The sequence below is a fragment of the Cibotium barometz genome, chromosome 1, assembly GCF_041138505.1.
Source record: "Cibotium barometz isolate CiBa-2024 chromosome 1, ASM4113850v1, whole genome shotgun sequence".
Taxonomy (NCBI): Eukaryota; Viridiplantae; Streptophyta; class Polypodiopsida; order Cyatheales; family Cibotiaceae; genus Cibotium; species Cibotium barometz.
In genome coordinates, this window is record NC_141046.1 from 81,273,017 (window position 1) to 81,286,747 (window position 13,731).

Sequence of the window (13,731 nt, forward strand, 5' to 3'; positions counted from 1 at the left end):
TAATTTAATTGTTTGAGTATATGTGTGTGATTTGTGTGCACATTTGATGTATATGTGATCACATATGTATGCGTGTGTGCACATTTGATGTATATGTGATCACATATGTGTGTGTGTGTGTGCACATTCGATGTAAAATGACATTTGATGTCTATTTTTCAATTGGTTTTTGATAGACATTGCTAGCAAATTAGGCATGGACATAAAGAGAGGATTTGCCTAATAAGAGATAAAAATACGTTGAGTAACAAGAAGAGCATTATCATATATTAAATAAAAGTGCATCTAAAAAATAAACTAGAACTAGTTACCTAAAATAAATCTATGAGCATGCATGTGGACGTGCATGTGTATATAAAATATGTGATTAAATTAATCATAGGCAAGTAATCCTTTTTGAATTTAAAGAACAAATAATAATTAAAAAGCTAATAATATGTTTTCTAGTAGATAAAACACACACACACACACACACATACAACTATCATATTTAAGATATCTAAGGATGGGCTTCAACAAATGTCATATACACATTGGGAAAGATGGTTTTTCAATGGAAAATCCTTCAATATGTGGTAAATAATGGTATTTCTGGGCTTCTACCTTTAAGAGGGTATAGAAACTCCAAATTGAAGCATATACAAGGCCGCTATTTCTTAAGGAGGCATGTACGTGGATTAAGCAATGCTTTAACATGTTGAGAGTGCTCTTGTGATGTTGAAAGAACTACTAGCTTCACATGTATTTACATTTTTCTTGGGAAACAATGTGTATTCTAGGTATTGGAGGTCTCTTTATGTATGCATGATTCACTTATTTAATTAAGAGCATGATTGCTGCATATGGTTTGAATTCACTTAATTAAGAACATGATTGCATAATTCACTTAATTAAGGGCATGCTTGCTACAAGTGGTTTAAATCTAAAAATTAATTGGGAATAATGCTGAGGAAGAAATGCTCATGATGATTTATTGTTGAGTTGGTGAAAGTCATAAACTAATGACACATTTGTTCAAAAGATAAGTTTAGAGATATACATGTAAGCACTACAAAAAACACCTCTAAAAGTGAAACAACTAGATAAAGGTGTAGTTAGAAAAAGAAGAAATAAGTCTTAGTACTTCCTTTGTTAGCGTGAAAAGAAAAAAGAGAGTGAAAAAAACAGAGAGAAGATGACTGAAGGATTGCCTCTAATGAAAAGTGCTATCTATGATTTGTACATTAGCTTAGACTAAAGATTTATCTATGTGTACAATTTATATTAACACTTAATACTGTTACCAAATTTCCTAGCCCTTCTTTTTTAAAGAATAAATTTGTATGAAAAACCGACATCTAATATGCATTATGAATGTAAAAACCAATTGATTTAATGGGTTTCTCTTATTTGAAGTGGTTGGAGAAAAGTTTAATTTATAGAGCCTTATATAGTTTAGGCACTTGAAGTTTTTAAACAAGAGTACACCTACTAGAACTACATAGAGATGGTGGCCCCATGGGTGAAAGGTTGTACACTTTAAGTACTCAAATAAATAGAGGACAAGTTTAAAATGCCTTTGAAGTGCTTTCAAGATTTCCTTGGCGTCAAAGGTTGAATAGAACCTTAGAAGCTTCTAATAGATTTTCTTGGAGTCAAAATCATATTAGTATATACAAGCCTATGTTGGTGGTTCAAAAGCATGACCCATTAAACTCTCTTTTTTTTGGTGGGGGTTAAAGCATCTTGCTTGAATAATGTGGCTTTATTATGGTTTATGTGGGCATATATGTATACACATAATGCACATATTCAAGAAAGAAAATTTAAAAAACTCTACTACATGTTTTTAAAAAAAGAAGTGATTTTTCTAAAAATGGTTCAAGAATAACAGTACGGAAGAAATACTCGTGATGATAATATACACATCTAATTGAGGAAAACCTAACTTTTTTTTTTGGTGTATTGCGAGGGTTATTTTAGAGAGAGAATTGACGGACCGCATGCCATGCGAGAAAAGGGGCCCGAGGGTATTCAACCCGGGCCGTTGGGTGTAAGCCCAACTTATACATATTACATATGTGTTTAGAACACAAGTTTAGACATAGAAAAGGAGGATTTTTTTCAATTGAAAAAAAAAAAACTAAGAAATCAAAAGCCTTGCCCTGCTGGATACCCCCATTGATGTGCCTTGCCCCTGATTTGTGGGATAAGGGGGTCCATGGGTACTAAGCCCGTCTCTTCTCTAATGCCAAACTTTTAAAAAAAAAAAAAGCCTTGTGTAGTGTGGGTGAGGAGTAGTAGTAGTAGTGGTGTACAAGTCACTCACATTTTCGAGACGGCTTGAAAAGAAAGGTGGAAAAAAATGTCGTTCGTTGAAGTCCAAGCAGCAGTAGTGCATTCTAGAAATTATTGGACGTAGGATTCCGGAAGCTTCTGTAATACTAGGACCTCAAAAAGCCGGTGGTGCAGTATGACGTACGTTGCCGGAAGCTGACGGTAGTTAGGGATCAAATGACCATCAGACTGCGACGAGAGCGACGGATGTGTAATTATAATCCACACCCTTGGAGACTTTTTGTGCGGTGGGTACTCTGTGAGCCGTGGTCGTCGTCTTCTTATCACATTCTCTTATTTGGGCTGAATTCAAAAGCCCCGGCGGCGCTTACACACTTTCATCATGGGTGTTAATTAGTTGGCAAAGCCGGACGACTTTCCTGGCGCCTTCATCCTTATGAAATGCCTTCTCTTCTCTTCTATATATTACGCCAAAGAAAAGTTCATAGCCATTCGTTAACTGCTGCTGCTGCTGCAAAGATGAAGCTACGCCCATCGACTCCATGATATAAGCCAGTACAAATTATTGCTGGGGTTCATGTGAACTGCGCCATATTGTTTGTTGCCTTCATCTTTAATGTGTTGAGATCAATTCTTAATTTGCAACAGCTTTAGATCATCAATTCTTTTGCAACAGCCTTAGATCATCCATTCAATTCTTTTGCAACAGCGATTCGAGGACTTTTTATTGGCATTTCCGCTTTCTCACTGTTGGTCCACGGTACCTAATTAGACGTAGATCGAATTTAATTGCGGTACTAATTACTGATCACACAAGGAATTACTTCATTGGCAATCGACCACTGGAGATTATAGTGCTGCAAACAGTGGTTCAATACTGACACTTCACCTTGCCAACATTAATCGGTGGAAGAAATAGTTAATTGGTGATCAGGGGGTGGAGGGTTAATCATCAATGGCTTCATCTTCGTCGAAGGGGGAATATAGTTTGAGGAGGAGTTTGAGCAATGGACTGAGGAGTGTGAGCAACGGGCTGGTTTCTGGGAGAGGGGGCGACGGGATGTTTGCGGGATCGGCGAGCACGCGGGAGGACGTGTTCTCACGGGGGTCTTCGGTGGGCGATGGCGGACGGGCGGACGACGAGGAGGCGCTGCATTGGGCGGCCATCGAGAAGCTGCCCACATACGACCGGGTGCGCAAGGCCATCCTGCGCAGCGTGGCGGAGGACGGCGGGATCATCCAGGAGGAGGTGGACGTCACGCGCCTCGGCCTCCACGACCGCCAGCAGCTAATGGAAAAAATCCTCCAGGTCGCCGCCGAAGACAACGAGCGTCTCCTTCGCAAGCTCCGCGATCGCATCGACAAGTAAGTGATACGCAATATCAGCTGTAAGAATACGATGCATGGGGGTGTGTGTGCGTGAGAGAGAGAGACAGACAGACAGACAGACAGACAGCCTCTGATCATGATAATAATAATGCATGCAGGGTGGGCATCGACCTGCCCAAGATCGAATTGAGATTCGAGCACCTCGACGTGAACGCGGATGTGTATGTGGGGAGCAGGGCGCTGCCCACGCTCTACAACTTCACCTTCAACGCTGTCCAGGTTGGTATCTTTCTACAAGTACCGAAGCCTCTCTTTTACAAAAGATCATCACATGCTTAGAACTACTCGAATTTACCTACAGAAACCTACCATTTTTATAATGCGCTAAGTCAAATTTTTATTTGATTGATTGTCCTTTGACAGGATATATTCAGCCGTCTCCATCTTGTGCCCTCAAAGAAACGCAACCTCACCATCCTCCATGACGTCAGTGGTATCGTCAAGCCATCAAGGTTTGTACTCTTCACACACACACACACACTTATGTCTTGCCAAATTTCCTAAGCATATATTGCCAACACATTCTTCAACATCTTCAATGTGATTGACTGAAGAAATTGAGCCACATTGAATGCCAGTGCATCCTTTCTCATACTAGGATTGAGTGGAAGAAATGCTCAGGGTTTCTTTCCGGGCCTCCTAACACATGATTGTATGAATTCATTGAGCTTTCTTTTCCTCAATGCTTGCCACAATTCTGTGCTCAAATTGTGGACTATACTCTGCACAGGATGACACTTCTACTGGGACCCCCATCATCTGGAAGAACGACTTTGCTCTTGGCCTTGGCTGGAAAACTTGATTCTGCTCTGAGGGTGAGAGAACACATACAAGCTCAAATCACTTCATAACTTTGACATCCTATGCATTTTATAGGCTACACTTTTTTTGTGTGTGTCGTGTGTGTACAACAATATGTACATAAGAATGTACTCGCACATGCATGCATGGATATATGTATATATGAATGTTTGTATGTGTGATGTTTGTAGCTGAGCATTAAATTTATATGCTTTATCAATCCTTGACTTGCCCTTTTGATCCAGGTTTCAGGTCGTGTTACCTACAATGGCCATGAGCTCAATGAATTTGTCCCACAAAGAACATCAGCTTACATCAGTCAACATGATTTGCAAATCGGTTCGATGACTGTTCGCGAAACTTTGGACTTCTCCGGCAGATGCCAGGGTGTGGGAACAAGATATGGTTCGTGCAGCTTGGCCCTTTAAATCATACACCAGCATTGTGCTGGAAAATTCGAGATTGCAATTTGCCTATCCTAATGGTTATGCTTTTCGTAGACATGCTCACCGAGTTGTCGAGAAGGGAAAAGGCAGCTGGTATAAAACCGGATCCCGACATCGATGCCTTTATGAAGGTACTCTATGATAGTAATGTGCTCTTTGTCATCCTCCATCTAGTTTGCCATCACTGCTCACTATTATGTTTTCAGTCGTACTTGTCATTCAAGCTAGAGATTGTACAGTGCATATACCTATTGCAGTAGTATAAGGCACCCACGCATTCCATGTCTTGTCTTGATACCAGGCAACATCAGTAGAAGGTGGAGAGACAAGCCTTGTGACAGACTATGTACTGAAGGTAGGCTTTGGCGATATGTTTTTGATGTGAATTTATTCAAGCTTCGTTTATGGCTAGTAGCCTCTTGAGTGTACTCATCACAACATTTCATGCAGATTTTAGGTCTTGATGTTTGTGCTGACACCTTAGTTGGTGATGAGATGCGGAGAGGCGTTTCTGGGGGGCAAAGAAAGCGTGTCACAACTGGTATGACAGTAGGCAAATCATCTTTTTGGTGAAACTCCTTTTGGTAATCTCAACTGTTTCCTGAATGGCTAGAGATTGATACATTTACAGGAGAGATGCTAGTGGGTCCTTGTCAAGCCCTTTTCATGGATGAAATCTCGACTGGTCTCGATAGTTCGACCACGTACCAGATTGTGAAGTGCTTAAGGCAGAGTGTACAAGTGATGGATGGGACTATGGTGGTTGCTCTCCTCCAGCCTGCACCTGAAACATTTGAGCTCTTTGATGATCTCATCCTGCTATCTGAAGGACAGATTGTCTATCAAGGACCACGAGAATTGGTTATGGATTTCTTCGAGCAGATGGGATTCAAGTGTCCGGAGAGGAAAAGCGTGGCCGACTTTCTTCAGGAGGTACAGCTTTTTCAGAGCTTTTTGACCAACAAGATCCAGATATACATAATGGCTTTTCAAAAGTGTTTTTAGAAAGAATTTGTAAGTTTATAAAGAAAAAAGGATCAATTTAGTGCACCAAGTTTCCCAGGTAAGGGGTCAAATATTTATACGACACTGCAATTCACTACCGCTAGCAGTGGTAGTTAGCACCGTTTGCAATGCTAAGTAGCAATAACTAGCACTGTAAGGGCTTACCAGCACTAATAAGCACTGACTACAGTGCTAGTTTGCACCACTTAGCACTGCAAGTGGTGCTATTGAGCACCCCAGGAGGAGCCTTTCAGTGCAGGTGATATATAGGGTGGTGTTTTAATAGTGAAACCCCTGGTCTCCTTTTGGAACAGGTTACTTCTAGAAAAGATCAGGAGCAATACTGGGCAATCAAGAGTGAACCGTACCACTATGTACCAGTGAATGAGTTTGCAGAAGCATTTAATTCCTATCACGTAGGCCAGAGAGTTGCAGAAGACCTTGCCGTCCCATACGACAAGTCAAAGAGCCATCCTGCATCGCTAGTAACTCAAAAGCATGGCCTGACTCAACGTGAACTATTAGTGGCCTGCTTTTCAAGGGAATGGCTTCTAATGAAACGCAATGCCTTTGTATACATCTTCGGCACTGTGCAGGTCACAGCTCAACTCCAAATTCTGTTTACATGCCTTGTAACCTGTAAACAAGTTACACGCCCTAACATATAGTGATTGTTAAAATGCAGATTTCTATCATGGCCATTATTACCATGACTTTGTTTTTCCGAACGACGTTGCATCACAAGACTGTCTCAGATGGCAACTTGTATTTGGGTGCACTATTTTTTGCCCTTGTGAGCTCTATGTTCAATGGAATGCCTGAAATCTCCATGACAATCTCCCGGCTGCCCATCTTCTACAAACAAAGAGACATGCTTTTATACCCAGCTTGGGCATACGCTCTGCCAACTTGGTTGATGACCATACCAATATCTATTTTGCAGTCATTCATATGGACAGCCCTCACATACTATGTGATTGGCTTTTCACCTGAAGCTGAAAGGTGCATTTGCTTGTTCTGGTCGTTACACTTACGCGCACTTACATACACGCATGCACACATGCAGTTTGTGACATTAGCCTTTGATACCTTTGTCGTTACTTCTTGCCTTATCCATTATTTGATGTTCTAATGCCTTCAATGAATCATGCATGGCATTGCAGGTTTTTCAAGCACTTTTTGGTACTCCTACTCGTTCATCAAATGGCAATGGGGCTTTTCCGTTTCATTGCTTCAGTGGGCAGGAACATGGTGGTGTCTAACACTTTCGGTACTTTTGCGCTAGTGGCTGTCTTTGTGTGCAGTGGTTTTATTATCTCTAGACGTAAGTCATCCCACCAATACATGCATCACGTTACATACCCCTCCAGATACATAGCTGCTGCCAGAGGATTGATATGATTTGGTAACATTTTTCAGAAAGCATACCGTCCTGGTGGATTTGGGGATTTTGGATATCACCTCTGATGTACGGACAAAATGCTTTATCTGTCAATGAGTTCCTAGGACACCGCTGGGATAAGGTATGCAAATCAATGTTTCAAGACAACCACAGATGTGTACAGTTAAGATTACCAAGTCTATTATTTGATTTCCTTCTAATAAGACTCTGTGTGCGTGTGTGTTTGTTGGGGGATAATGCCTTCAGCCTTACAATGATCCTGGCGTTGATGCGAACACCCTTGGAAAAGCTGTCTTGGCCTCACGAGGACTGTTTACTACCTCCAATTGGTATTGGATTGGCGTTGGAGCACTCTGTGGATATATCTTGCTCTTCAATTTCTTATACACTGTTGCATTGACCTACCTACGTCGTAAGTTTACTACCCTGAGAGGCAGAGAGAGAGAGAGAGATTGCATTAGATGTTGCCTCTTATCTGACCAGATTTTGGGCCTGCAATGTATAGAGACTTGGTGGTTTAGTTGATGATGTAGACTAAGCTTTGACGTGCATGTTATGTAGCTCTTGGCAAGCCACAAGCAAATCTCTCTCAGGAAGCGCTTGAAGAAAAGAATGCTGGTCAAACTGGTGAAAGTACAAGGCCATCTTCCATAATGCTTTCAACTGCATCCAGAAGAGCATCCAGAAGGGAAGGTATGGTCTACAATGCTTGGCAAGAGCCACATTTCCACATGATGTCTTACCTTGCTAGTGGGGTAAACTTATGACTCTGCTCTCCACATGCAATAATGTGTCACAGGCATAGACCTTCAAGTTAGGCGGTCAAGGCGCTCAAGCATGTCATCAGATGCAGGCTCTGATCGACTTGGTGCTGCTGATGGAGCAGCTCTGAAGAGAGGGATGATCCTACCGTTCCAACCACTAGCACTTACTTTTGACACCATCAGCTACTATGTTGACATGCCAGCTGTAAGTTGTGATACCGTGTGCAATCGTACTTATTGCACATCTGATTCACGGCATGTTTTTGAGGAAAGTTTCTCATGTGCTACAGGAAATGAAGCAACGTGGAGTTGTAGAAGATAGACTGAGGCTGTTGCAGGATGTAAGTGGGGCATTTAAGCCCGGTGTGCTTACGGCTTTAGTGGGTGTGAGTGGTGCCGGAAAGACTACCCTCATGGATGTATTGGCTGGGAGAAAAACCGGTGGCTACATCGAGGGCAACATAAGTGTATCTGGCTACCCCAAAAATCAGGAAACCTTCACTCGGATTTCAGGGTACTGCGAGCAAAACGATATCCACTCACCTAACGTCACCATTCATGAGTCATTGATCTACTCGGCTTGGCTTCGATTGCCCAAGGAGGTGGACTCACAGACCAGGATGGTAAGGGGTCACCTTGGATGCTCAATTTGAGATACCTAACACAACGCATGCAGTTTTAAGACTTGTGCCTTTCTGCTTCAGCAATTCGTGGATCAGGTGATGGATCTTGTCGAGCTCTCGTCCATAAAGGGTGCCCTGGTTGGTCTTCCTGGTGTGAGTGGCCTATCGACAGAACAACGAAAGAGGTTGACAATTGCAGTTGAGCTAGTTGCCAATCCATCCATCATATTCATGGACGAACCCACTTCTGGATTAGATGCCCGTGCTGCGGCCATCGTGATGCGAACGGTTCGAAACACTGTGGACACGGGGAGAACAGTTGTCTGTACCATTCATCAGCCTAGCATTGATATATTTGAAGCTTTTGATGAGGTAAGCATCTGCACAAGGAAAAGCCTTGGCCTTTTATGCAACTTAGGCTCTTTACAGACATCTATACCCAACACCTACCCAATCCACGCACCCCCCACCCCCTTCCCCTCTCTCAAAGAAAGAAAACAAAAAGAAAAACACCATCCATCATATCCAGGAGATGTTCCACCCCCACTCAATGAAGTGGGTGAGATGTCTCGCTTTTCACAGGCAGGGGTTATGTCTGTAAAGCCCCTTAATGCCGCATTCATCACTCATCATTACTCAGAGCAAAGTTGACCCCCAGCATGTTTTTCAACATATAATACTGTGCTTGTTCTCTCCAGTTACTTCTCATGAAACGGGGTGGCCAAGTCATCTATTGCGGCCCTCTCGGACGCGAATCTCGCAAGCTTGTAGAGTACTTTGAGGTAGAGTTCAACCTGCAACCAAAAGTTCTGATTTCATGTATCTGCTAATATCTGAGACTGTCTACCGTGCTTGCGTATGTCCAGAGTATTCCAGGTGTACCACCAATTAAAGAAGGCTATAATCCGGCCACATGGATGTTGGAGGTCAGCTCCCATGCTGCCGAGACACGACTTAGTGTTGACTTTGCAGAGATTTTCCGCAACTCCGCTGTTTATCAGTAAGTTTCACAACTCTTACCTCTGCTACCAAAAGAGTCTGCTAATCACATTCTAAGCAATGTTTGTATGTATGTGATGCTCTTCCTCAGGCGGAACAAAATACTCATCAAGGAGTTGAGCACGCCCGCCCCAGGCTCTCAAGAGCTTCACTTCCCAACCCTGTACGCCCAGAACTTTGCAATGCAATGCTTAGCTTGTCTATGGAAGCAACACAGATCGTACTGGCGCAATCCCCTATACAATGTTGTAAGGATCTTCTTCACCGCAATCACGGCGATCATGTTTGGGACCATCTACTGGAAGGTTGGACCAAAAAAGTAAGATGATTTATCTCTGATTTGGTTGATAGTCAGCAGTAATCACAACACCTTTCACAAAAGGTTTCACTGTCCGAGCCTACCATGATTGGGAGGCCTCAACTCCCTGCCCTAGAGCTAGACAAGGGCTCAGCCCATTGTTTTTGTCCGAATTCATCATAGATGACATAGATGTGCTGACGTCCGGTTGTTGTGAAGCAAACCTAACTGTCAACATGAAACTTACTGTTCAATATCATGTAGGGGAACGGTCCAGGATCTTACCAACATAATGGGAGGTATGTATGCCGCCACGTTATTCCTCGGAGTGAGCAACTCATCTTCAGTCCAACCGGTTGTCGGAATTGAGCGGACCGTATTCTACCGTGAAAAGGCAGCAGGGATGTACTCACCACTACCTTATGCTCTAGCCCAGGTATAAAGCACACCTAACATGACTTACCTAGTCTTTACAGACAGATCCCTTCCCATCTGTTGGTGGGCAGGGGTTGGAAGGGGAAATCCCCCACCCACGAGGGGCGGCTGGGTGAGATCTCTCCCTTTTCATGGGTGGACATTATGTCTGTAAAGACCCTTTTCAATTCCCATCGATATATGCAGCATGCATTTGCCTCCACAAAACCTAAAATGAGGTCGGTATACTCCTTTTTTGAACAGGCCGTCATCGAGATACCTTACACCATAATTCAGACCATCTTGTATGCCGCGATGGTATATTCCATGATGGACTTCACCTGGACGGCATCCAAGTTCTTATGGTTCACATACTTCATGTTCTGCTGCTTTCTCTACTTCACATACTATGGCATGATGTGTGTTGCGGTGACTCCAAGCCATCATGTTGCTGCCATCATTTCATCAGCTTTCTATGCACTTTGGAACCTCTTCTCAGGATTTATTATCACTCACACGGTAAGGCTTGGAGATCTGTAATTGCTCTTTATTTGGTAGCCTTAATATGCAACATTATTTATTGAGTGAAAGAGTGCTGTGGCTTGCATGTGTGTGTGTGCATGCGTGCACACTGTCGCGGCAGGGCACCCTATTGACTTTGTTGACGACTTTGTTGCATTCCTGACTTTTAAGAGTCGCTTTGCTCTTGCAGGCTATCCCAATCTGGTGGAAATGGTACTACTGGGCCACGCCCGTTGCATGGACACTTTATGGACTCATCACCTCCCAACTGGGAGACGATGACACCACCCCGATCCAGGATACTACACAGGTGGTAAGCCAATACATTAGTGATCACTATGGATTCCGCCACGACTATTTGGGTCTAGTAGCAGGAATGAATGTGGCATTCGTGATCCTCTTCGCGTTTGTGTTTGCCTTCTGCATCAAGTATTTAAACTTCCAAAGGCGATGAGGTGGACACACATCAAGCCAGCAGAAAAACGGCAACTTAGAGAGTGATTTTTGAGCTACAATTGCTCAAAGACGTGTGATGGCTTAGTGGAAATATACCCCTCCATTTCTATTTGTCCTGTGCTTCCAGTGGTTGATGAACCGACAAATTTTTTTGCCAATCTTTGGTGAAGAAACTCATAGACTTCCAAATACAAGAGGCCTAGAGTATGCCTCTATCAAAAACCATTCATTTCACATAAACTTAGATCCACACCCATGAAGTCCTTTTATGCATCTTAAGCTGCTTAGAGGTGAACTCATGGTGTATGGCATAATATATTGATATTTTTCTGTATACAAGCTGTGTGGCTAAGGCAACACCAAACCTATACATGACTCTGTGTTGTTCAAATATACTCCAAGAAGCAAAAAAGAAAAAAAAAACCCTACACATATATGTACGGGCATGCGTGCACACACACGTGTACACACTCAGAAACCGATTTCTTGAAAACAGGGGTTCCATAAAGCTTCATGCATAAGGCTTTTCATATGCAAATCAATGCAAGCACCGAAGTTTCAATGAGAAAAACACAATCAGAAAAGCAAGCCATATTCAAATGCAGCAGGCTCACATGTTACTACTTACTTACTTCCTAATCGATTTCATAAAACCGTGACCTATGTATGCTATAAGGGTTCAACATTACCATTCATTCTTGTGCACTTCTTCTGCTTTCCTGAAATGAACCTTATCCGACAGAACTTCTGACTCCCTCAAGCGTGCCCTTTGTTAAAAAGTTGCACTTAAAAATTCTAGAATTAAAAAGCATTGAAAAAATAACATGTGGAAGACACTTGCTATACTAATTTTGATTTTTTTTCTAAGGGAAAAAAAAAAGCATCCAAAGAGTTATGATGAGTCATCAAATGTCCTCATGGTTTTCTAAATGCATGCATGTATCAATAACCATATAAAATAACAATTTAAGTTCTTTGTGTAAATCCTGTCTATATGTACATTTTTGCAACTTTTTCTTTCTTGGGAAGTCAAAATACTCAATGAAACACACACAACTGCCATTTATATGTCATTTACAAGATACACACACCACCATGTATATATTTGCTTCTACACAATGCTACCAACAAGGTTTAAACATGCAACCTCTTTGTTATGCTAATATACCAAAAACCCTTACCAACTATGGGCTAGCACTCAATGGTAACTTATATGGTTTCTTTTTCTATATCAAGGAGCAGAAGCCAATGTCCCTTTGGCTTTTCTTAACTATCTTATATGCTTCCTTTCTCTCTATCAAGAAAAAGGAGCTAATGTCGCTTTGGCGTTCTTTGATTATCAAACACTCCTGATATTGATGGGCTTTATCTTTGCGCAATGGGTTTCTTCTTTTTCATAATCCATGCCCTTGCAAGCGTTGCTACTAAAATTACATGCCACTAGAGTAAATTCGAACCCACTACCTCAACTTTAAGAAGTAGGGCGATATTGCTGGCTATAGCCGAGGAGACATCCACATTATAGTTTACATGGGTGTACTTACTATGCTTATAGTAGTATTCCTAATTCCCCTTTGCATATCCAAAAAACCCTTACCAACTGTGGGCTAGCACTTAATGGTAACTTATATGGTTTCTTTTTCTCTATCAAGGACCAGAAGCCAATGCCCCTTTGGCTTTTCTTAACTATCTCATATGCTTCCTTTCTCTCTATCAAGAAAAAGGAGCTAATGTCGCTTTGGCGTTCTTTGATTATCAAACACTCCTGATATTGATGGACTTTATCTTTGCCCGATGGGTTTCTTCTTTTTCATAATCCATGCCCTTGCAAGAGCTGGTACTAAATTCCACTAGAGTAAATTCGAAACCCGCTACCTCCACTTTAAGAAGTAGGGGCGATATTGCTTGCTATAGCCGAGGAGACATCCACATTATAGTTACATGGGTGTACTTCCTATGTTTACAGTAGTATTCCTATTTCCCCTTTACATATCTAGGCCATCTCTAGTTCATACATCTCCCACATCTAGGCCAAGAGAGGTGGCATGCTCAATGGAACAGGCTCAACATACAACTTTGAAATGATTTTCTTTTCCTTGTTATTCATATATTTGCTCGACATACTTCTTAAACATTCTTCTTAAGCATTGTTTATAGATTTATTCTAGGTTTCAAGATCCTCATTAGGAGAAGGTTGAGATATTCTAGGGGCCCTTTAAGAGCACACATGATTAAAAAAAGGATTAGTAAAGGGTTCAATGGGAGGATGCTAACTTGGGAAAAATGTTGGGTGGTCCCTTACCTTAAAAAGATGTGGTAGAAGATTTGGTTCCTA

General features: G+C 42.0%; 1 protein-coding gene across 1 annotated transcript; it reads left to right on the top strand.

The window, feature by feature from the left end:
* The first annotated feature begins 2,650 nt into the window (after positions 1-2,650).
* On the top strand, positions 2,651-11,787 carry LOC147642493 (pleiotropic drug resistance protein TUR2-like). Its single transcript, XM_086807020.1, has 24 exons — positions 2,651-3,642; positions 3,765-3,885; positions 4,030-4,118; positions 4,397-4,481; positions 4,713-4,872; positions 4,968-5,044; positions 5,215-5,268; positions 5,364-5,454; positions 5,545-5,846; positions 6,233-6,514; positions 6,604-6,920; positions 7,082-7,242; positions 7,338-7,441; positions 7,567-7,732; positions 7,882-8,013; positions 8,120-8,289; positions 8,375-8,707; positions 8,789-9,079; positions 9,406-9,489; positions 9,574-9,707; positions 9,798-10,025; positions 10,269-10,440; positions 10,683-10,937; positions 11,131-11,787. Exons 1-24 carry the CDS (start codon positions 3,233-3,235, stop codon positions 11,392-11,394), a joined length of 4,482 nt encoding a protein of 1,493 aa, XP_086663146.1. The 5' UTR covers positions 2,651-3,232; the 3' UTR covers positions 11,395-11,787.
* Positions 11,788-13,731: the final 1,944 nt, after the last annotated feature.

Bases quoted from the DNA above. Each gene is read 5' to 3' on its own strand.
- LOC147642493 (XM_086807020.1), top strand. From the start codon at position 3,233: ATGGCTTCATCTTCGTCGAAGGGGGAATATAGTTTGAGGAGGAGTTTG. The intron at 6,515-6,603 runs GTCACAGCTCAA...GTTAAAATGCAG, and splicing joins ACATCTTCGGCACTGTGCAG to ATTTCTATCATGGCCATTAT. The intron at 7,243-7,337 runs GTAAGTCATCCC...AACATTTTTCAG, and splicing joins TGGTTTTATTATCTCTAGAC to AAAGCATACCGTCCTGGTGG.